This window comes from Jaculus jaculus, chromosome 5 (assembly GCF_020740685.1).
Source record: "Jaculus jaculus isolate mJacJac1 chromosome 5, mJacJac1.mat.Y.cur, whole genome shotgun sequence".
Taxonomy (NCBI): domain Eukaryota; kingdom Metazoa; phylum Chordata; class Mammalia; order Rodentia; family Dipodidae; genus Jaculus; species Jaculus jaculus.
In genome coordinates, this window is record NC_059106.1 from 59,427,796 (window position 1) to 59,452,054 (window position 24,259).

Here is a 24,259-nt window from a genome sequence, read left to right on the forward strand (position 1 = left end):
TTTTAAACTGACCTTTGAACCCCTCCTTCCTTCATCCCTCAAGGACTGGCATTGCAGGCATATAGTACCACACCTTCATCCCCCAACTTTACTTGCTTTAAGCAGTGGTCTTGTCCTTGTTCCTGAGTTGTTGATGCTGTTAACTCCTTTCTTGCCTTTGCCCTTCAAGGGTCATGCTTCCCAAGTTTCTTCTGTCTTCTTCAGGATTTCCTCCTAGTCTCCAGCACGGGAGCAATCACCCTACCATGCCTCTAGATCCATGGGACTAGGCTAGACTAGATGGAATCTGACAAATGATTTGTATAGATCTGGTAAATTCAGGCTATATAGTTGAACATTTTTCATCTAAGGATTATTTAACCGGATGTGAGTGAGGGAACGCATGTGTGCATGCACTCACTGTTAATACAGATGTATTTAGATGTACTTTATCTTCCCTCCCTGTTTTTTCTTCTTCCCTCCTCCATATTGGAAATCAAACCTAGGGCCTAGCACATGCAGGTAGGTGCTTGACCACTTAGCAACATCCCCACCAGGAACCACACAAGCAAAATCTTTTCACAATTTAGTGGATATAAGCCCTCCAATGGGGACTCCCTCAAAGATGTTGTCTAAAGTTATGGGAAAAGTCTGAATATAAGGTTGCCATGAGCCCATTCTTTTGACTTGCCTATTGATATCCTCTAATTTGCACATTAGAATGAACTGATATCCTATCCTCTTTGAGTGGTTCTGTTGGGACCCCACCCCCATCTCTTAACTCTGAACTCCACCTACTTTCCTGCTTGTAAACATGCTTTGCCGGGCAGCCAGTACATGTTAAATCTTGTGATTCCCCCCCCCCCCCAAGAGCACAACCTACCCCCTCCCAGTGAGGTATGGTCTGTGTGATTTCAGGCAAGGTTTTGTTGTGGTGCAAGGAGAAGGTGTTAGCTGCTGAATGTTTGTCAGCAGAGCTTGACAAACCCATGCTGGCACTCTCTGGGGTTGTGCAACCAATCACAGCTGGAACAGTTATCTTCATGGAGTCCCTATGGGCTTCCTCTGTCAGGTCACATCCCAAAATAACACTGGGCAGTATTTCAAGTGAAGAAATGAAGGCTTTCGGGGCTGTAGCCAGCCTGGAGTGTGAGATTCTGTGTGAAATAGCTGGACTTGCTCCAGCACTTTTGATCTGCATGGTAGATGAGCAATAAGCTGCATGAAGCACGTTGGAAACACGTGAGGAAATTCTCCTGGCCCTGATGCTTCCTTGGAACTGGCAGGGCAGTGATCTTCGCCTCCCATCTCTCAGCAGGATTATACTTGGAGAAGAGAAAACCCAGGAAAAAAGAGTTTTCCACCAAAGAGGCTTTGCTACAATTTCTTGGCAAACTCCCCTGCTCCCTAAGAGATACCTGTTCAATGGGGCCTTTTGGGAGAGTTGAGAACATGGAGTTCTAAAATGCCAAAGGCAGACCGTACCTGGGAAAATGGGGACTTCAATTAATGAAACTGTTTCTTTATAAGTGTATTGTAGAAAACTGAATTTGTTAGGCACATTGAGATCTGACTCAGCAGCTAAACATTTGGCATTTTGTGAAACAAAAGACCTGAAAAACGAATTTTTGTAGAAAGCAGAGGTGTGTCCTGTGCAATAAATGAATATATGGAGTTCAAAGTAATATCTGTTTATATAGAACAGAGGATTGCAGAGCATCTTTGGAGACTTCCATCCATTCCCTCTCATTCTGCAATGAAAATATTTGTCATATAGTCAGGTGTGGAGGCACATGCCTTTAGTCCCTGCACTTGGGAGGCAGAGGTAGGAGGATCACCATGAGTTCAAGGCCACCCTGAGACTACATAGTGAATTCCAGGTCAGCCTGAGATAGAGTGAAACCCTACCTCAAAAAAACAAAATACAGCCCGGTGTGGTGGCACGCGCCTTTAATCCCAGCACTCAGCACTTGGGAGGCAGAGGTAGGAGGATCGCCGTGAGTTCAAGGCCACCCTGACACTACAGAGTTAATTCCAGGTCAACCAGAGTGAGACCCTACCTTGAAAAACCAAAAAAAAACATGGAGAGATGGCTTAGTGGTTAAGACGCTTGATAACAAAGCCAAAGGACCCAGGTTCGATTGCCCAGCACCCACATAAGCACAAGGTAGTGCATGTGTCTAAAGTTTGTTTGCAGTGCCTAGAGGCCCTGGTACGCCCATTCCTTTTTTTTCTCTGTCTCGTCCTCTCTCTCTCTCTCTCTCTCTCTCTCTCTCTCTCTCTCTCTCTTTCTCTCTCTCAAATAGTTTCCGTTAAAAAAAAATACTACGTATATGCTGCTTATACATTATATTTCTTTTTTTTTTTTTCTGTTGGAGGTGGGGTCTCACTCTAGGCCAGGGTGACCTGGAATTCAGTCTTCGGGGTGGCCTCTAACTCATGCTGATCCTCCTATCTCTGCCTCCCTAGTGCTAGGATTAATAGTATGTGCCACCATGCCCAACTATATTTCTTATTCTAGATTATTGTATCTGGTCTGTGGCCCTAGCCATATGGTCTAGTGGGTTTCATGAACATGTCCCACAAGTGTCACCGTATCAGATTTATCCAGCTCTCTCATAAGCAAGAATACAGAAGCATAGCTTTTTTCCAACTTGACCAAGGTCATGAAAATCACTTAAAAGTTGGGCTTTGGTCTTCTAACTCAAGGATGTAGCACTTTTCCCCATTAAGTTCATATAGGATCAGAATAATAAAGAGAGACAGAAAATAGGAGCCCGGGCTTGGGGTGTAACCAGCTTAGGTTCAAACCACCACTTGTTTGATGGATGACTTAGGCATCTAACCCAATCTCTGGACATCAGCTTCCTATTCTTCAGAATAGCAGTGGTTGGGCTGGAGAGATGGCCTAGTGTTTAAAGATGTTTGTCTGAGCCAAGCATGGTGACGCACGCCTTTAATCCCAGCACTCAGGAGGCAGAGGCAGGATGATCACCAGGAGTTTGAGGCCATCCTGAGACTGCATTGTGAATTCCAGGTCAGCCTGGGCTAGAGCAAGGCCCTACCTTGAAAACCCAAACCAAAAAAAGAAAAATTTTGCCAGGCGTGGTAGCGTATGCCTTTAATTCCAGTACTTGAGAGGTAGAGGTAGGAGGATTGCCCAGAGTTTGAGACTACATAATGAATTCTAGGTCAGCCTGAGCTAGTGTGAGACTCTACCTCAGAAAACTGCAAAAAAAAAAAAAAAAAGCTTTTGCAAAGTCTGGCCCACACATTCACTCCTGCACCTGGAGTTTGGTTGCAGTGGCAAGAGCCCCTAGCACACCTATATACTCACTCATACACTCTTTCTCTCAAAAATACATATTTTTTGTTTTGTTTGTTTTTTGAAGTAAGGTTTTACTCTGGCCCAGGTTGGCCTGGAATTAATTATGGAGTTTCAGGGTGGCCTCGAACTCATGGCGATCCTCCTACTTCTGCCCTCTGAGTACTGGAATTAAAAGGGTGTTTTTGGTTTGTTTGTTTTTTAATGATGGTACTGGGAGTAGTATATATAGCAAGAATTATAGAAAATCAGCCAACCATGTTGGTTCTTGCTTACATTGCCAACATTCAAGAGGCTGAGTTAGGGGGATCACCATGAGGTCCAGGTCAGCCTGGGCTAGAGTGAGACCCTGTGGTGGCGGGAGCTGGTGGGGCTTCTATACCTTAGTTGGCAGAGTGCTTGCCCAGCATGCATAAAGCCCTTGGGTTTGGTCCTGTGTGCTTCATAAACTAAGATTGGTAGTTCATACATATGATCCCAGCATTTGGAAAGTCAAAGCAGAAGAATCCTTGTCTACACAGTTTAAGGCCTACCTAGGCTGTATGAGACCACGCCTCAAGAAAAACAAACTTAAGAGTTTGAGAGATGGTCTAGTGGTTAAGGCTTTGAATTGAGCCTGAGACTAGAGTGAGACACTACCTCAAAAAAAAATTTTTTTTTAAGCTGGGTTTGGTGGCACGCCTTTAATCCCAGCACTCAGGAAGCAGAGATAGGAAGATCAGCGTGAGTTTGAGGTCACCGCGAGACAACATAGTGAATTCCAGGTCAGCTTGAGCTAGAGTGAGACTCCACCTCAAAAAAAAAAAAAAAGTATAAATATATAGGAGTGGACAGGAGAGATGGCTTAGCAGTAAGGTACTTGCCTACAAAGCCTAAGGTCACAGGTTTGATTCTCTAGTACCCATGTAAGCCAGATGCATGGTGGCCCATGTTTATGTAGTTTGTTTTCAGTGGCTAGAGGCCCTGGCATGTCCATATTTTCTCCTTTTCTGTCTCTCATACACACACCCCTCTCAAATTATATATGTGTGTGTTTGTGTGTGTGTGTGTGTGTGTATAAATCAGAAATTATGTGACACATAATAGATGGTCCAAAGTAGCTATTGTTCATAATAGTCTCACACAGCATTCCACCTCCTGCCCCACCTCCCCCACCCCCCAGGTAAGGTCTTGCTCTAGCTGAGACTGACCTGGATCTCACTGTAGTCTCAAACTGGCCTTTCACTAACAGCTACTCTTCGACTTCTGCCTCACAAGTGCTGGGATTAAAAGCATGCACCCCCATGCCCAGGTCTTTTTCCTTTAAAGTTGTTTATTTATTTATTTATTTGCAAACAGAGAGAGAAGTAGACAGACAGAATGGTGAGCCAGGTTCTCCAGCCACTGCAAATGGACTCCAGATGTATGCACTGCTTTGTGCATCTGGCTTCATGTTGGTGCTGGGGAATTGAACTTGCGTTGTTAGGCTTTGCAGGCAAGTTCCTTAACCGCTGAGCCTTCTCTCCAGTCCAGTAATAGATATTTTGACCCTTCCTTGCTAACATTCTGTTTCTTAAAATGATTTCAAACTAATGTGGCCCATGCTGACCAGTTGCTATCTGATGAAAATAGGAATTATGACAGTTTGAGAAATAGGCCTCAACCTAACCAAAAGAACTAGGAATAATGCTATTGCCTTCCCTGATATTCTGTGCTCAGACATCCCAGCCATATGAGGCTGTATTTGACAGTGGTTTATTTAGCACTTTCTCTGAGGGGCTTTCCTGTGACTGACAGCTCTTTCCAGAGTTCCTCTGTGAAAGAAATCACTGCTGCCGGCGATAGGTCCTCACTCCCCAGGCGGTGGGCTGTTCCTGGCTCCCTCAGCGAGTCTAAGAATGAATACTTACCTCAGACCTATGGCAAGCCATACTGTTTAACAGAAGTGTGGCTGAAGCAAGCTCATTCCTTGCCCTGAACCTATAGATTTGTGTTTTGGAGTTCTCTTTATCTGTCTCCTCTGTTCTTCAGAAGGTCTGTGAGGATGTATACCAAATTGGGTGAGAGTTCTACTGAGTCCAGCAATAAGATGTTCAAGAGGGATTTAGGCGTTGCCTCATTTATTTAAATGCCTTTACCAAGACAGTGTTTATGCTTTACTTGTAGAAAGACAAAATGTTTAAAACAGAACACTTAATTTTTCTAAGCCATTTAGCCAAGCCAGGTTCTTAGAATGGGCCTTTGCATGGTGGTGCACATCTATAATTCTAGCTACTTGAGAGGTAGGGACAAGGCAAACATTCTGAGTTTGAGGTCAGCCTCAAAAAACAAAACAAAGGATTTTTGATTTCTGTTTCAGAAGATGCTTCTTTTTCTTCCATAAGCAAGTAGGTTTTTTTTTTTTTTTTTTTTTTTTTTTTTTTTTTTACCAGAAGTGAGCAGCGAAGAATACATGAGAGAACCTTCTGATGCTTAAAACAAGACATTGGAATCTGTTACAGATACCAGGGCCTAAAGTATCTTTTCTGGCCTATGCAGCTGAGTCCTTCTGTCAACCTCCTATCTCTTTGAACCTTCTCTATTTGACCCAGAAGCCAGGTGGTGTGGTGTAACCTAGCCCTCAAAATGAGGGTGGAGTACTCTTCTCTCGGAATGAACTCAGGGCTCTTAATAACTTCAAGTGCTTTAGTCCTTTGAGAGGGATGAAGCCCTTTGGTTTTCCCTGGAGACTGACTTGCATTCAGGACCTTCTGTGCTAAAAGAGAGAGGCAGATAGAGAATGTGTGTGCCAGGTCCTCTAAACACTGCAAGTGCACTCTAGATGTATGTACCACCTTGTGTATCTGGCTTACATGGGTCCTGGAGAATCAAACCTGGGTCCTTTGGCTTTGCAGGCAAGAACCTTAACTGCTAAGCCATCTCTCCAGCCTGATAATTGTATTTTTAAAAGTATATTATGGGTATACCAGATCTTCTGCTTATGACAAAAGAACTAGCATTTTCTCATTTCTCAGCTAACATTGAGAGTTGACACAATCACAAATGTACACCTACCTACCTGTCTTGCCTTCACAGCAAGCTTTGTCTTATTCAACTCAGCAGAAATGTTCCTAGCCTACCTAAGCCACATGGTTTGTGGAAGGTCTGAGCATGTTGGAACTTGAGGGACAGATTTAAGTTCAAGAATCAGGTAGGCTTTCTGACATTTTGAGCTATTGTCAGACTCATTTTGAAGTGGTCTTTCCAAGGTGAGCTCTTTTTTGTGAGTAGAAATAGACTGAAATCAGATTCATTTGGCTCTCCTTCAAGTATGTCTCTTTTTTTTTTTTTTGAGTTGGAGTTTTCAGAGCACATGCTTTGTTGTTTTGGTGTGTCAACTTCTCATTAAAACAAACAAGTAAAACTAGGAAACTAGGGCTGGAGAGAGAGCAGCTTAGCAGCTAAGGCCCACAAAGCCAAAGGACCTTGGTTAATTCCCCAGGACCCACATAAGCCAGATGCACAGGGGGTGCATGTGCCTGGAGTTCATTTGCAGTAGCTGGAGGCCCTGGCACACCTATTCATATTCTCTGTCTCTCTCTCAAATAAATAAATAACGAAGTTTTTTAAAAAAGAAGTCAGATCATATTTAAAACAACGGGGCTGGAGAAATGGCCTAGCAGTTAAGGCACTTGCCTGCAAAGCCAAAGGACTTGGGTTCAGTTCTCCAGGACCCACATAAGCCAGATCCATAAGGTGGTGCATGTATCTGGAGTTTGTTTGCAGTGGCTGGAGGTGCTTGCATGCCCATTCTCTCTCTCTCTCTCTCTCTCTATCTCTATTTCTCTCTGCTTCTTTCGCTGGGGAGGCAATCTTGAGGTTGTTCAGTTAGGAAAATTTTGTAGAAATTGTCTTCCCCATGCACTGTTTATTTTTGCTACCTCCTACCCCTTATTTTATAGAGGCTTGGAGGGAATACTCTCTGGGAGAGGGGTTCTCCTCTTGGCCATGCTTGCTAACAGTCTACCACAGTTGCTGATGGAATTCTGGCAGCATTCACAGTGAAGCAGCACTAAGTCTCACTGAAACAGCTGCTCTCATGAGTTTAGAAGTTAACACCGGGAAAGATGATAAAGTACTAGATGGAAGACATGAGCAATCAACATTTGGTAATCCAGCTACCGCTTCTTACAGATAAAGCTTTATTAATACACATACTTACATTTAATATTGTTTGTGAGTACTTTTGCAGTACAGAGGCAGAGTTAGATAATTGATTGACCTGGTACTACTCCATAGTTCCAGGCTGGCCTTAAACTCACAACAATCCTCCTACCTCTACCTCCTGATTAAAGGCATGCACCACCATACCTGGTACATTTATAAGTATTATTACATTATAGATAGAACTGAAGAGAAGGAAGACAGAGGTCATGTCCAAGAGGCCCAGAACTTAAGAGAAGAAAAGAATGCAGAGCTCTTGCTCAAGGAGACAAGAGGAGTTTTGAGAATCCTCTATTGGATGAAAATTCTAAGTTTGTAGAAGTTATAAAGGAAGAATCTTTACCTCATTAAAATCTGTGTGTTTCTTATATGTGCTTTTTAGGATCTGTCTGGTTCAATAGATGATCTCCCCATGGGGACAGAAGGAGCTCTGAGTCCTGGAGTGAGCACATCAGGGATTTCCAGCAGCCAAGGAGAACAGAGTAATCCAGCTCAGTCTCCTTTCTCTCCTCATACCTCCCCTCACCTGCCTGGCATCCGAGGCCCCTCCCCATCCCCAGTTGGCTCTCCTGCCAGCGTCGCTCAATCTCGCTCAGGACCACTCTCACCTGCTGCAGTGCCAGGTATCTTCAAGTGCTGGTTTTTGAGGAAGAGGGAAATGTGATTGGTCCTGAATATACAGGAGCTCTGGTTCATGTCTGCATAGTTTCCCTATACTATTTGAAGAAAGGTGGAAACACCTTGGATGGGTATTTATGTATGTATGGCATGAGAAGTGTTTGGCCTTTCTCAAGCTAAGCCATAATTTGCTTGCTTTCTTTGTCTGGAGCAGGCAACCAGATGCCACCTCGGCCACCCAGTGGCCAGTCGGACAGCATCATGCATCCTTCCATGAACCAATCAAGCATTGCCCAAGATCGAGGTAAGAGCATAGGGCCAATGCATTAATTGAGTGCCCTGTGCAGTATCTCTTGGAGAACTATATAGCTAATAATCTGAGGATAATCCTAGTAGCAAATTATGAACTTGGAGTGGACCTTAGTATGTTGATTGCTCTGGAAGTAAATCTCTGAATAGTTATTCTTCATTTCTCAGTTCTTAACTTGTTTTGGCACACCCGCTTCTGCCATCATTTTGTCTAATTTAGTCAGCAAGTTTTGGAGACTCTGTATTGAATCTTTTTGCATTACATGATTTACTTTTTTCAGTGCTCTTTTCAAATTTCCATTTAATATGAGCAGTTGATATTCCTATGTTAATAGCACATATTTTACTTGTAAGGTGCCTTAGACAGGTAAATGACTATATAGCTAGTCAGGTGAATTCTATGCCAGTAGTTGCCCAGTATAGATAAGAAAGTCCTAGCAAAGTAGGGAGAGCACTCCCATTGTACTGAGCAGATAACTTATGGACACTATTCACAAATAGGTTATATGCAGAGGAACCCCCAGATGCCCCAGTACAGTTCCCCTCAGCCCGGCTCAGCCTTATCTCCACGTCAGCCTTCTGGAGGACAGATGCACACAGGCATGGGCTCCTACCAGCAGAACTCCATGGGGAGCTATGGTCCCCAGGGGGGTCAATATGGCCCACAAGGTGAGTATGGTACCCACTTAGGAGTAGATAGAGGTGAGAAAACATTTCCTGGTCTTATTTGCTAATATCTGGATTACAAGAGTAGGACTATCCTTTTCCTTAGGTCTACCCAGCCTAGATCCTGAATTGGGCAGGGCAGGTTCCATCTTGTTACCAAGAGAAAATCACCAAATTTCCTTGATCCTGTGCTCACCTGTAAAATGGAGATGACATGTACCCCACAGCTATGGACAGATACTTAATAAATACTAAGCTTTTGTTATTATAATTTTTATTTAGTGAGTAATTTATAATAGAATATATCTTAAAATCATCCCTAGGTATATTTAAAGGTGAATATATTGCAAAAAAAAAATATGTCCTAGAAAGCAAGATTAGTATGTAGAAAGGGAAACATTCTCCTGGGGATGGGGCTGGGGAGATGGCTCAGTGGAGAAAGTGCTCACTAGTTGTCTTAAGTACCTCAGTTAAAGCCCCAGACCCCACATAAAAGACAGAAGCTATGGCAAGTGTCTCTTGACCCTAGCATGCTGACGCTGACGCAAGGTCTGAGGTGGATACAGGAGAATTTCCTAGAGGCTTGCGACAAGCACCACAAAGAACACCAGAGCAAAGAAGCCTATCTCAAGTGGGGTGGAAAGGCAGAGGATTGACCCAAAAGTTGTCCTCAGATACATACACCCCTTCCCACCCCCATGCCCCACAAACAAAGAGAAATTCTACTGAAAGTTGAAAGGCCTTGGTAACAGCCAGCCTTCTTTTTTGTGCTATCTTTAAGGTGAGGGTCATACTAAGGAGTGGTTCAGGCCAGGCGTGGTGGCGCACGCCTTTAATCCCAGCACTCAGGAGGCCGAGGTAGGAGGATCACAGTGTGTTCAAGGCCACCTGAGACTACATAGTGATCTCCAGGTCAGCCTGGGCTAGAGCAAGACCCTACCTTGGGAGGGGGGGAAAGGAGTGGCTCAGTGGTAGAACACCTACTATACAGAACACCTTGGGTTCAGTCACCAGCACCTTCCTCTCTCAAAAAGGCCTGCATTAACATTCTCTCAGCCTCCCTTTACATACTATTTGCTGTTTGTTTTGAAAACCATGGGAATGTGTGGCTTGGTGGCTCATGCTAATAATCCCAGCACCAGGGAAGCTGAGGTAGGAGGATTGCCTTGAGTTTGAGGGCAGCCTGGACTGGAGTGAGACCCTGCCTCAAAAACAAACAAAAAAGTTGTAAAGGCTTCCATGAAGTTGACTGTCTTGACCAATGTTGATTCTCTTTGCTTAAAGTTTACAGTTGAGAGATATTATGAGGTACTAATCAAGACTTATAACCTCTTTCCCCTTTCCTCCCAGGAGGCTACCCCAGGCAGCCAAACTATAATGCCTTGCCCAATGCCAACTACCCCAATGCAGGCATGGCTGGAAGCATGAACCCCATGGGTGCTGGAGGTCAAATGCATGGGCAGCCTGGAATCCCACCTTATGGCACGCTCCCTCCAGGGAGAATGAGCCATGCCTCTATGGGCAACAGGCCTTATGGCCCTAATATGGCCAATATGCCACCTCAGGTTGGGTCAGGGATGTGTCCCCCACCAGGGGGCATGAACCGAAAAACTCAAGAATCTGCTGTTGCCATGCATGTTGCTGCCAACTCTATCCAGAACAGGTAAGGCCTGGAAAATTAAGGGGATGCCACACAGAGGAATCTGTTACTGAGATATTTCTGGCCCTTAAACAGAAAGTTTTATATATGAATGTACAGATGATGTAGATGTAATTTTCTTAATAGCTCTTTAGAATACAGGGCAGTGTTGACAAGATACAATGATCAATCAAAGCAGAAATCTGGGGGCTAAAGAGAACTCAACACTAATAACTCCAGGCTAGGCTTGAGCACCCTCCTTCCTCAGCCTCCTGACTACTGGGATTAAAGGCATGCACCACCATGCCCAGCTGTTTTGGATTTTTTTTTAACTTTATATTTTATTTATTTATTTGAGAGAGAGAGAGAACAGGCACAGCAGGGCCACTGCAAACAAACTCCAGACACATGTACTCCTTGTGCTCTGGCTTACGTGGGTCCTGGAGAGTCGAACTGGGATCCTTTGCCTTTGCAGGCAAATGCCTGAACCACTAAGCCATCCCCCCAGCCCTGTTTTGGATTCTTTTATTTTATTTTATTTTTTGGTTTTGGACTCTTAATACTGGATCTCTGTAGCACCCATGCTCACTCTTTCCCCCTCTCTCTCAAATAAATAAATACGCTCATGCAAGTAATCCCAGCACCTGGAAAACAGAGGTAGCAGAATCACTGTGAGTTCAGGGTCAGCCTGGAAGTACAGGGTGGATTCCAGGTCATCCTGGGCTAGAGTGAGACTCTCACTCAAAAAAAAAAAAAAAGGGGGCATGTCAGGTAGGCTTTTTATCATAGAGGGTCTGTAGGTGAAAATGTAGCTTTAGAGGTAGCTTAGAGGAAGGCGGTATTTATAAAACATAGTAGGGCTTTGTTCTTCAAGGGATGTGCCATTTAAAATTAAGCTAGTGGGTCAGTTCAGGCACTTGCTCTCAAAGATTAAGGACCCAGGTTTTGATTCCCCAGAACTTACGGAAGCACATGGTGGCGCATGCATCTGAGTTCATTTGCAGTGGCTAGAGGCCCCCAGCATGCCCATTCTCTATCCCCACCCCACCCCCGACTCAAATAAATAAATACTAAATAAGGATATTGGTTGTATGGGAGAGTGACTGAACATTGAAGAGCACTTGCTACTTAAACATGAGGGCCTCTTGGGCTAGAGACCACCAGGCTTAACTTCCCAGAGCCCACATTAAAAAGCTGGATGTGGGCTGGAGAGATGGCTTAGCGGTTAAGCGCTTGCCTGTGAAGCCCAAGGACCCCGGTTTGAGGCTTGATTTCCCAGGACCCACGTTAGCCAGATGCACAAAGGGGCGCACACTTCTGGAGTTCGTTTGCAGTGGCTGGAGGCTCTGATGCGCCCATTCTCTCTCTCTATCTTCCTCCTCCTTCTCTCTGTCAGTCACTCTCAAATAAATTTTTAAAAAATTTAAAAAAAAAAAAAAAGCTGGATGTGAGGCTGGAGGGATGGCTCAGTAACTAAGGCACTTGCTTTCAAGGCTTAACAGCCCAGGATTGGTTCCCCAGTAGTCAGGTAAAGCTTGATGCATAAACTGGCATATGCATCTCGTGTTCATTTGCTGTGGCTGGATGCCCTGACACATCTGTTCTCCCTGTCTCTCTTTTCTCTCTGCTTGCAAATATAAAAATATTAAAGGAAAAAATGGGTATGGAAGCTGGGCACAGTGGCCCAAGCCCTTAATCCCAGCACTTGAGAAGCAGAGGTAGGAGAATAGTCAAGAATTCCAGGTCAGCATAGGCTAGAGTGTAAGACCCTACTTTGAAAAAAACCAAAATAAATAAATAAAAGTGGGCATGGTAGCACTTGGAAGACTATATAGAAGGATTGCTCCATAAATGAAGTCCAGATGTATGTGTCATTTTGTGCACCTGGCTTTGTGTGGGTACTAGGGAATCAAACCTGGGTCCTTTTTCTTTGCTGGCAAATGCCTTAACCAGTAAGCCATCTCTCTAGCCCATCTTTTTTTTAAAAAAAAAGAATGCATGTTTTCCAGTTTATGCCTACTGTACAATCCCATACTAGTTTATTTAACTCAAGTTCAAATCTGAAACCTCGGTCTTTTTCTAACCTTTTCTTCTTAATTTCCATCTTCTTCAGGCCACCAGGCTACCCCAATATGAATCAGGGGGCCATGATGGGAACTGGACCTCCCTATGGACAAGGGATTAATAGTATGGCTGGCATGATCAACCCTCAGGGACCCCCATATCCTATGGGTGGAACCATGGCCAACAATTCTGCAGGTAAGTACAGGTCATTGCTACCCCTCCCATCCCCAAGGATTTCTTCAAGAATGATCTTACAGTTGCAGCAAAGCCTACTGGACCTGAGTACTTTTCTTTGTTTTATAGGGATGGCAGCCAGCCCAGAGATGATGGGCCTGGGAGATGTTAAGTTAACTCCAGCCACCAAAATGAACAACAAAGCAGATGGGACACCCAAGACAGAATCAAAATCCAAGGTATTCAATTTTGTATCCTATACCCTTCAAAGACAAGAGGGAAAAAGAACATGAGAAGATTTTTAGCCTTTTATTCTGTTGATTGACAACTGAAAAGGCTGCCATTGCTTTCTGTGACCAACAAGACTCACAGAATAATAGTTCAACAATGAAAATAGCATTGTGTTCTCACCACCACATGGTAGGGAGAAAATGTTAGTCCCTTCCATATAAGATTCTCTATACTGTGTGCCCAGTCCTCTTGAGACAGAGCCCCTTTACTTGCGCACTGATAGATGGTATTTGCTCTGAACCTGTAGCTCGCTGCCTTTCTCTTCCTAGACCTTACTCAGCAGCAGGAACAGTGCGCACCATTGTTTTATTAAAGGAGACAGCTAGAATAGGTACAGTGGCACATGCCTTTAATCCTAGCACTTAGGAAATGGAGGTTGCAGGATCACTGTGAGTTAAAGATCAGCCTAAGACTACAGAGTGAATTCTAGATCTGCCTGGGCTAGAGTGAGACCTTGCCTTTTAAAAAAAAGAAAGAAAGAAAAACCTAAAGGGCACTGCAAGGTAGGTGGAGATTGAGTCCTTGGCTTCCCTTTAGGTTGTACCTGGGTGTGTTCTCTGTTAGGCTGTGTGACAGCCTTGGGACCTACTCAGAATTTGGTTCATTTCTGTCCTTGGCCATTCTTCGCTTTCCCTTCCCATATTATTACCTCTTCCTATGCTGTCCATCTCTGGCTCCCAACCCTTTTGACCACTCTCCTGCTTGAAAAGGGTAGTATCACAAACTTTCTACCAGGTAGAAGATCTAAACTTTCTTGAAAGGAAGTAGAGGTTAAGTTGACCTTATTATCTCAAAATGATGGCTTGAATTCCTTGAGTAAAAGAATATAGTCAGGAGTGCAAACCTACCTCAGAAGGCTGAGGTAGGATTACAGTGCATTTAAGGCCAGCCTGAGCTACAGTGAAATTCTGCCTTAGAAAAAATAAAATAAAACATAAAGTCACGTAGGTGGTGCTTCCAGGAGCCTCATTCTTTATCTTTTTTTTTTTTTTTCTTTTCTTTTTTCTCAGTAGGGTCTCACTGTGGTCCAGGCTGACCTGGAATTCACTATGTAGTCTCAGGGTGGCCTTGAACTCAGCAAGCCTCCTACCTCTGCCTCCCGAGTGTTGGGATTAAAGGCATGCGCCACCACACCCAGCTCTTTTATCTTTCTTCGAGGTACAGTCTCGCTCTACCTTGGGTTGGCCTCAACTTGTAGCCATCCTCCTTCATTGGCCTCCATGCACAGCTGTTTGTCTTTTACAATGAGGCTGAATTGGAGAGGGGGTTTGGTTGGTGAAGTACTTGCTATGTAAGCACCAACATAGGAGCAGGTATGATCCTAGCACTGAGGAGGCAGAAACAGGAAGATCCTTTGCCTAGCTAAACTAGCTAAGCTAAATCAGTAAGCTCTGAGTTCAATGAGAGGCCTTGTCTCAAAAAGTTAAGGTGGAGAACATTTGAATTATAATAGTAGAGATAGAAAGGCAGCAAGCCTAGTTCCTAGTATATAACATGTGATCACTATTATCTTCTTCATAGTAAGGAAACTTGTCTTAGCTCTTGTGTAGGCAGGGCAGATGTTAGCATTCTAGAGTAAGAAACTTTACCTCTGCCCTTATCAAACAGCTTCTGACTTCTGGACATTGTAGCACTACAATCCTAGCAGTTGTGAAGCAGCAGTAGGAAAGGGATGACTAAGTTTGAGGCCAGGCTGGTCTAAATAGGAAATTGCAGATCCACCAGGTCCACATAGCACGACCCTGTCTCAAAGGGTGAGCAATGCCTCTGAAGACCAGGTGGATGGCTCAGTGGCTAAAGTGAGTTTGGATCTTGAGCACCTACATTAAATGCAACATGTGCTTGTAATCCCAGTGCTGGGAAGGTAGAGACAGTAAGAACCCCAAGGCTTGCTGGCTAGCTTGTCTAGCCTACTCAGTGAGCTTTGGGTTTAGTGAGAGCCTTTGTTTCAAAAAGTAAGGTGGGGCCAGAGGGATTGCTCAGAGATTAAGGCATATGCTTAATGACCCAGGTTTGGTTCCCCAGTACCCACGTAAAGCTGGTTGCACAATGTAGCACATGAAAATAGAGTGTGTTTGCAGTGTGTAGATGCCCTGGTATACCCTCTGTCTGACTCCTCTCTGTCCTTGCAAATAAATAAAAATTTAAAAGTTAGGTGGCTAGGCGTAATGGCACACACCCTTAATCCCAGCACTTGGGAGGCAGACGGATCTCCATGAGTGTGAAACCTTACCTTGAAAAACCAAAATATAAATAAATAATAAGGCAGAGAGCAATACAGGAGATATCCAACCAACACTGACTTCTGACCTCTGTGCACACACAATATATATATATGCATATACATCACACACATACAATGAAAATTTTAAAAATTGCTTCCTTTATATAGTCTTAGCAGCTGAAAGACTGGCAGGAGAATTTCAAGGCTGGTCTGGGCTGCATGGTAAGACCTGTTCTCAAAGAAAAGACTTGAGACTTTTACCACAGGTTTTTGATTTGAACCATTTTATGAATTTTGACCTTTCCTTTCAGAAATCCAGTTCTTCTACTACAACTAATGAGAAGATCACCAAATTGTACGAACTGGGTGGTGAGCCTGAGAGAAAGATGTGGGTGGACCGATATCTGGCCTTCACAGAGGAGAAGGCCATGGGTATGACAAACCTGCCTGCTGTGGGTAGGAAACCTCTGGACCTCTATCGCCTCTATGTGTCTGTGAAGGAAATTGGTGGATTGACTCAGGTGAGTTCCTAATAGTTGATTTCCTGTGGTATCATGTATCTTACAGGGAAAGCACTCTTCTGTCCTCTGCACACATACCCCTGACAAATTAGACAAGCATGTGGCTTTTAAGCTGAGACCTCCATGGTAGTATGAGCTGGTGGTGGTAGTTTACCATGTACCTATGGTTCTACTGGGGTGCAAAGATAAGGAAAATCTTCCAGCACTCTGTACCATAGACACAATTTGTCATAGTAGCAAGTACAAGGTTTGGAGAGGTGGGCCTAGTTTTAAGTCTTGTCTTAGACACATGAATTTAACTGTGGTCTGTAAACCATGCCAGACCTTGTTAATTTTCTTGTTAGTACAAGTACACAGTATATTTCCTCCTGTACACTGTTATCGAAGGAAATAGAGCCGGTCGTTGGTGCACACCCTTAATCCCAGCACTGGGGAGGCAAAGGTAGGAGGATCGCCATAAGCTCAAGGCCACTCTGAGTTTATACATAGTGAATTCAGGTCATCCTGGGCTAGAGTAAGACCCCCACTTCAAAAAACAAAAAAAGTTAAAAGTTTTAGCTGGGTATGGTGGTGAACTCTAATCCCAGCACTCGGGTAGGAGGATTGCTGTGAGTTCGAGGCCACCCTGATGATACATAGTGAATTCCAGGTCAGCCTGGGCCAGAGTGAGACCCTACCTCGAAAAACCAAAAAAAAAAAAAAAGAGAGAGAGAGAGAGATCAGTCTTTGCTGAAAACATCCTCTTTCCTGTTAGCTTGCAGTTTTGTTTTGCTCTCTGCTTAGGAGGCTGGCTGTTGAGGCCATGCTGGCAGGTAAATCGTTTGGTCTGCAGACTTGCTCTTGTGTTGGGAAGTGGGGAGTGTGACAGGGAGAAACTTACTCCAAATCTTTTGAATCAGAAGAGGGAAACAGCTGTCTCCAGCAAAAAAAAAAAAAAAAAAAAAAAAAAAAAAGTGATTGGAGTGGAGCCAACTAGCAGTTGGTTATGAATTCCTTCTCCCTTCAAGATGTAGTCCCCTCCCCCACAAAAGAAAACAAACAAAATAGGGCACGTGCATACTGCCATCTAACTGGCGTGGGAAGCAAAGCCACATAGGCTTCTGGGGTGAACCTGGTTGCATTACGCTTTTCACTTGTAATTTTGTATCCTGATTATACAGATTGGATAGTAACTTCTTACTTCTTATTGATGGGTTTCTGGGCTCACTTAACATAAGATGAGGGATGAGGAATCCCAAAGCCTAAGCCTCTTCCAGTTTGCAAAATGACGCAATTGAAAAATATTTATTAGAGCCAGGTGTGATCACGCACGCCTTTAGTCCCAACACTTCAGGAGGCAAAGGTAGGAGTTCAACGCCCCCCTGATACTACATAGTGAATTCCGGCTCACCCTAGGCTAGAACGAAACCCTATCTCGAAAAACAAAAGACAAAACAACAACAAAAATTATACACACACACACACACACACACACACACACACACACACACACATTTGTGAGCTGGGCATGGTGGCACATGCCTTTAATCCCAGCACTTGGGAGGCTGAGGTAGGATAGGTTAGTGTGAGTTCGAGGTTACCCTGAGACGACATAGTGAATTCCAGGTCATCCTGGGCTAAAGCTAAACCCTACCTTGGAAAATCAAAACAAGAACAACAAACACATATATGTATAACCTCAAGGCCTCAAGTATCTGCACTGTCAGAATAGTAGCTGTTATAGGAAAGAGCCTAAAGTTATCACTGCAATGCATAGGGGCAGTGGCTCAAGCTTAAGTTGACAAGTAGCCTTGCGCTGAGGGGGGGGGGGGGTCAGATGTGAAAGTTCCTAGCTTGTCAGTGTAAGTCAAGCAGGGTGAGGAGAGGGATGGTAAAACTCTTGCCTAGCGTGTACAAGGCCCTTGGATTGCGGGGGCTGAGTTCAGTGGAGCTGGAGCTGGAGAAGATGGCTTAGTGGTTAAATGCCCTTGCTTGCAAAGCCTGATGGCCTGGGTTCAAGCCCCTTATACCCATGTAAAGCCAGGTGCACAAAGTGGCATGTTCAGTTGCTGTAGCAGGAGGCTTTGGTGTGCCCATTCTGTCCCTCCCTCTTCCTCCCCTAACCCACTATTTTTCAGCTGTACACACACACACACACACACACACACACACACACACACACACGGCAAAGACAAGACTGAATTATGTTCTAATAAAGGTGTGAAGTTTGCCCTGTCGTGAGAGAGTTGAAATATGGGGGCTATTCCAGGAAAGCAAAGCCAGACATATAGTTTGAACATTTGTCATTCACTGTCCGTCCACCAAGATGGGTTAGCTTTTGCAGTTAACTAGACCTATATTGCCAAGAGAGGAGTATGTTGCAGACCCACTTTGGGCCTGGAGCTTGTGGGCGGGAAGACCAGGTGCGACTCTTCTGGTTGATCTCACAGGTCAACAAGAACAAAAAATGGCGGGAACTTGCAACCAACCTCAATGTGGGCACATCGAGCAGTGCTGCCAGCTCCTTGAAAAAGCAGTATATCCAATGTCTCTATGCCTTTGAGTGCAAGATTGAACGAGGAGAAGACCCTCCCCCAGACATCTTTGCAGCTGCGGATTCCAAGAAGTCCCAGCCCAAGATCCAGCCTCCCTCTCCTGGTAAGGAAGCCGACTCCTTATACAGTGGTGCCTGCTTTGATGGGAGCAGAACACATGCCAGGGATGTGAGCTACCCTGTTGTACCACATGGCTCAGCAGACTAAAGAGCGGGCAGTGATAACTCCCTTGGGAAGTACTGTACAGCAGCTCTTAAATTTTAATTTTCTAATTTTCATTGTACACCTGGCATTTTGCCAAATGTTTGTAAACTAGTGAGTGGGAGGGACACCAGAGGAGTGAGTAAAACTGTCAAATAGCAGTGTGTTTGGGCCATCTGGGAGCTTTGGCCTGCTGATGTCAGTGCCTTAGAATGCAACTCAAACTCAAGCCCTGAATTCCCCAGGGAGCAAAGATGGTAATGAATGTCTAGGGAGAGGTAGGGAGGGTATATGAATGGAACTGCCCACCCTCCTTTCAGAATGGAGGCTAGGGCCTAGGCTAGCATGGGAAGAAGGCCAGAGCCCTTAAAGGTGGGTGTGAACACATGTGCCCTGGTATTGACCTCTGAGGGTGTAATGATTGCTGCAGATGACTCATCAGCTGGGGCGGCCTCAGCAGTGGATATCTGCTGCTGGGAATGGTAACTAATGGAAACATTAATTAAAGGGAGCTCTGTACTCATCAGTTTAGAGAAACATTTAAACCTGACAATGACATAGTGCTGGGTGCTTATGAATATTCATATAGGCTCTTACCAGGTGATCCTTCTGTACCTTGGATTTTAGGGACTATATCTGGGGGCTTGTTTACTATCATCATTATGGGGCTTAATAAGGTAGAAAAGTTCCATGGAGAAGTAAAGAGTAGTCAAGGAAACTAACAGTGATTTAGGCCTATAATCCCAGCGCTCAAGAGCACTCAGTGAGATCCCTTTTGAGAAGGGAGTGAAGAAATAAGTTAATTTTGAATCTGGGGCATTGTATGTTTCTGTGAGAGTGAAACACTTTACCTGACAAGCAAGCTGCTCACCCTGCCTCTGTCCACAGCTGGGTCAGGGTCTATGCAGGGGCCACAAACTCCTCAATCAACCAGCAGTTCAATGGCAGAAGGAGGAGACCTGAAGCCACCAACTCCAGCGTCCACACCACATAGTCAAATTCCCCCCTTGCCAGGCATGAGGTAAGGCCAGGACCAGGGGCAAGGGTTTAAGGGTTCCTGGGGTTCAGGGTGGCAATTCCTGAATGGCTCAATGTTAGTCCCTGCCTCTGTCTGCCTGGCTAGTGACTCCTTTGTGTCTTGCTTTAGATGACCCAAGCATTGGTTTGTTTGAGGGTTAATTAGTCTTCCTCACTCTGGAGCAGGAGCAATTCAGTCGGGATCCAGGATGCCTTTCCCGATGGAAGTGACCCCACATTCCAGAAGCGGAATTCCATGACTCCAAACCCTGGGTATCAACCCAGTATGAATACCTCTGACATGATGGGGCGTATGTCCTATGAGCCAAATAAGGATCCTTATGGCAGCATGAGAAAAGGTGACCAATTTCTGTTCAGTTTATGCCCATGATGACAGCAGTGCAAAGAAGGGGCTATCTTGAAAGTGGCTCAGGGGGTTTTAAGGGTTTTGGTTTTGTTTTTGTTTTTTTGGTTTTTTGGTTTTTTTTGTTTGTTTATTCAAGGTAGGGTCTCCCTCTAGCCCAGGCTGACCTGAAATTCACTATGTAGTCTTAGGGTGGCCTTGAACTCACAGCAATCTCATACCTCTGCCTTCCAAGTATTGGGGTTAAAGGTGTGTACCACCACACCCGGCTCAGAGTTCTTTTTGATCCATCTTTGCAGATTCTGTATATCCTTACATAACCACCTGACCTTTTACCACTCCCTTCACTTCTATTCCCCCCCACACACCTTTTTAATTAATGGCGGGGGGGAGGGTGTCACAGTGAAACCTTGAGGGCTCACGTGTGGTAAGCAAGTGCTCTACTACTGAACTACATCTACACAGCCCCCTACCCTAGCTCATTTCTTACTTTCCTGGCCCTCACCTGGTCACCCTTTAACAAGTACATGTTTTTCTGCTGATTGGGACCTATTTAGATCTCTATTTTAAACCTGTCAGGAAAGCAACAGAAATAACCTAAGCTTTATAGAGGGCCTGGGGCTTGGAGTGGGCAAGGTGTAGATTTCCTAGCCAGCCACCTAGCAGTTTTCTTACTGCCTTCCTTTCCTTTCTACACCCAGCTCCAGGGAGTGATCCCTTCATGTCCTCAGGGCAGGGCCCCAACGGCGGGATGGGTGACCCCTACAGCCGTGCTGCTGGCCCTGGGATGGGAAATGTGGCTATGGGACCACGACAGCATTATCCCTATGGAGGTCCTTATGACCGAGTGAGGTAAGCAAGCCCCTGCATTTGTCCCACTAATGGTACCTGTAGCTATGTGTACTCAATTTATTTCTCCAATTTTGTTTAGGACGGAGCCTGGAATTGGGCCCGAAGGAAATATGGGCACTGGGGCACCCCAGCCAAATCTCATGCCTTCCACCCCAGACTCGGGGATGTATTCTCCTAGCCGCTACCCCCCGCAACAGCAGCAGCAGCAGCAGCAGCAGCAGCAGCAACGGTAAATGAAGCCTGCTTCCACTGCCATTGTGGCTCAGGGTTTGCCATTCCTCACCTGATCCTATTTCTCTCCTCCTGCAGACATGATTCCTATGGCAATCAGTTCTCTACCCAAGGCACCCCTTCCAGCAGTCCCTTTCCCAGCCAGCAGACTACAATGTATCAGCAGCAGCAGCAGGTAAGGAGGATAGCTGGGAATAGACTGACCCACAGGTCCCTCTTGAAAGCAGTGAGTAACCAAATCTAATCTGTGACAGTCTCAAATTCACCTTGGGTATTTCGGTATTCCTCTCACCCAGCCAAGCCAGTTCTGTCTGGAGTCAGTCCTCATATCTCTTCCTTGTTTGGAGTCCAGTCAAGTCTCCCTTATTCTTTAAAGGGCTAGCTCTTATTTTAAGTTCTTGAGGTTTTATATATTTCTCTACTTGGAGGGAGGGCCTAAAGAGGAAGAGAAAATAACGGTTGCCCTCAGAAACTTCAAAAGATCAATTGTAAAGGCAGTTTTTATGTTCTCTTAGAGTCTTATGGCCTCTCTTCCAGAGGGTCAAAAATAAGTCAGTGTCTCGTGGTAATCCTCTTGGTGCTTATTAAGTTTTGTGTCATTGAATGCAAAATATTAATTTTCCCTCTGCTTTCTCTGTCTTAGAATTATAAGCGGCCAATGGATGGCACATATGGCCCTCCTGCCAAGCGGCATGAAGGGGAGATGTACAGTGTGCCATACAGCACTGGGCAGGGTCAGCCTCAGCAGCAGCAGTTGCCTGCAGCCCAGTCCCAGTCTGCCAGCCAACAACAAGCTGCCCAGCCTTCCCCTCAGCAAGATGTGTACAACCAGTATGGGAATGCCTATACTGCTACTGCCACCGCTGCTACTGAGCGCCGACCAGCAGGCGGCCCCCAGAACCAATTTCCATTCCAGTTTGGCCGAGACCGTGTCTCTGCACCTCCTGGATCCAATGCCCAACAGAACATGCCACCACAAATGATGGGCGGCCCCATTCAGGCATCAGCTGAAGTTGCTCAGCAAGGCACCATGTGGCAGGGGCGTAATGACATGACCTATAATTATGCCAATAGGCAGAGCACAGGGTCTGCCCCCCAGGGTCCTGCATACCATGGCGTGAACCGAACAGATGAAATGCTGCACACAGATCAGAGGGCCAACCACGAAGGTCCGTGGCCTTCCCATGGTACACGCCAGCCTCCGTATGGTCCCTCTGCCCCTGTGCCACCTATGACAAGACCCCCTCCATCAAACTACCAGCCCCCACCAAGCATGCAGAATCACATTCCTCAGGTATCCAGTCCCGCTCCCCTGCCCCGGCCAATGGAGAACCGCACCTCTCCTAGCAAGTCTCCATTCCTGCACTCTGGGATGAAAATGCAGAAGGCAGGTCCTCCAGTGCCTGCCTCACACATAGCACCTGCCCCCGTGCAGCCACCGCTGATTCGGCGAGATATTACCTTCCCACCCGGCTCTGTTGAAGCCACACAGCCTGTTTTGAAGCAGAGAAGGAGGCTCACAATGAAAGACATTGGTAAGGAGGTCTCCCTAAATTGGGTTTCTACCCCTTTTCACCTTTTTCATTGTTCCCTTCATTCTAATATTCCGGATGAGGTTAAATTGTAGCCAGGTGTGGTGGCCCACTCCTTTAATCCCAGCACTTGGGAGGCAGATGTAGGAAGATCATCATGAGTTCAAGGTGCATTGTTTGCAAAAAGAAAGTCAGTGAGCTTGTTGTGGTGGCGCATGCTTTTAATCCCAGGATTCAGGAGGCAGAGGTAAGAGGATCACTGAGTTCAAGGCCACCCTGATATTACATATTGAGTTCCAGGTCAGCCTGGGCCAGAGCAAGATCCTACATTGAAAACAAAAGCAAAAAAAAGGCATTGAACTGGGAGGAAACAAGAAATAAGCTGATTTCAGGTTTTTCTTTTTTTTAAAAAAACAATTTAATTTCTTTGAGGAGGGGGGAAAGAGAGTAGGTGCTCCAGAGCCTCCAGCCATGCACACAACCTTGTGCATCTGGCTTATGTGGGTGCTGCAGAATTGAACCTGGGTCCAGAGCTTCGCAGGCAAACACCTTAACCGCCAAGCCTTCTCTCCAGCCTTGATTTCAGGTTTTTGTTTAATGCATTGCCATGTGGCGTTATTCTAGAGAGCTTAAAAGCCATGAGTGTGGCTGGAGAGATGGCTTGGTGGTTAAGGTGCTTTGCCTGCAAAGCCTAAAGACCAAAGTTTAGTTCCCCAGTACACACGTAAAGCCTGATGTGCAAAGTAGTGCATGCATCTGAAGTTAGTTTGTAGCGGCTAGAGGCTCTGGCATGCCTTTACTCGGTGTCTGTCTGTCTTCTCACTATCCTTTCTCTGCTTGCTAATTAATGTTTTTATAAAAGCCATAGGTAGGGCTGGAGAGATGGCTTAGTGGTTAAGGCAATTGCCTGTAAAGCCAAAGGATCCTGGTTCGATTTTCCAGGACCCATGTAAGCCAGAAGAACAAAGGGGTGCATGTGTCTGGAATTTATTTGCAGTGGCTAGAGGCCCTGGCGTGTCCATTCTCTCTCTTCCCTTCTCTCTCTCTCTGCCCCCCCCTCAAATAAATAAAATATATATATTTTAAAAAGACATAAGTTGCAGATGTGTTACCTCCAGACGGAAACTGCCTTCTGCCTTGAGTCACCTTCCTAGTAGCCTGACTTACGGGACAGTACTGGGGTGCCTCCATCCAGCCTGGGATTGGAGGATGGATGGATAACACAGAGGTTTATTTCAGGAACCCCAGAGGCATGGCGGGTAATGATGTCCCTCAAGTCTGGGCTCCTGGCAGAGAGCACATGGGCGTTAGACACGATTAACATCCTACTGTATGATGACAACAGCATTATGACCTTCAACCTCAGTCAGGTGAGTACAGGCTTCTGGGGAAGATTTGGAAGACCTGGGGATTTAACCATCCTCAAGCCAACACTTTTCCCTGGATATCTTCCATGTTGGTGGTACTTTGCTTTCCTTGACAATGGGCATGTGGCCAGGGATTGTAAACACTTTTACTTTGTTTGCCTAAAGTATC

General features: G+C 45.3%; 1 protein-coding gene across 4 annotated transcripts in view; it reads left to right on the forward strand.

The window, feature by feature from the left end:
• The window catches only part of Arid1a (AT-rich interaction domain 1A), a 97,566-nt gene that overhangs the window by 66,375 nt on the left and 6,932 nt on the right, over window positions 1-24,259 (forward strand). The window contains exons 5-19 of one of the 4 annotated variants that reach the window (XM_004671212.3): window positions 7,869-8,109; window positions 8,319-8,408; window positions 8,915-9,082; window positions 10,430-10,742; window positions 12,832-12,977; window positions 13,086-13,195; window positions 15,783-15,992; window positions 18,422-18,629; window positions 19,616-19,748; window positions 19,928-20,103; window positions 20,810-20,960; window positions 21,040-21,189; window positions 21,270-21,366; window positions 21,835-22,726; window positions 23,963-24,093. In XM_004671212.3, the coding sequence (XP_004671269.2) occupies window positions 7,869-8,109; window positions 8,319-8,408; window positions 8,915-9,082; window positions 10,430-10,742; window positions 12,832-12,977; window positions 13,086-13,195; window positions 15,783-15,992; window positions 18,422-18,629; window positions 19,616-19,748; window positions 19,928-20,103; window positions 20,810-20,960; window positions 21,040-21,189; window positions 21,270-21,366; window positions 21,835-22,726; window positions 23,963-24,093 (3,216 nt within the window). Of the gene's footprint in view, window positions 1-7,868; window positions 8,110-8,315; window positions 8,409-8,914; window positions 9,083-10,429; window positions 10,743-12,831; window positions 12,978-13,085; window positions 13,196-15,782; window positions 15,993-18,421; window positions 18,630-19,615; window positions 19,749-19,927; window positions 20,104-20,809; window positions 20,961-21,039; window positions 21,190-21,269; window positions 21,367-21,834; window positions 22,727-23,962; window positions 24,094-24,259 lie in introns of all 4 variants that reach the window. The other 3 variants (XM_045148669.1, XM_045148670.1, XM_004671216.3) reach the window with 3 other exon arrangements.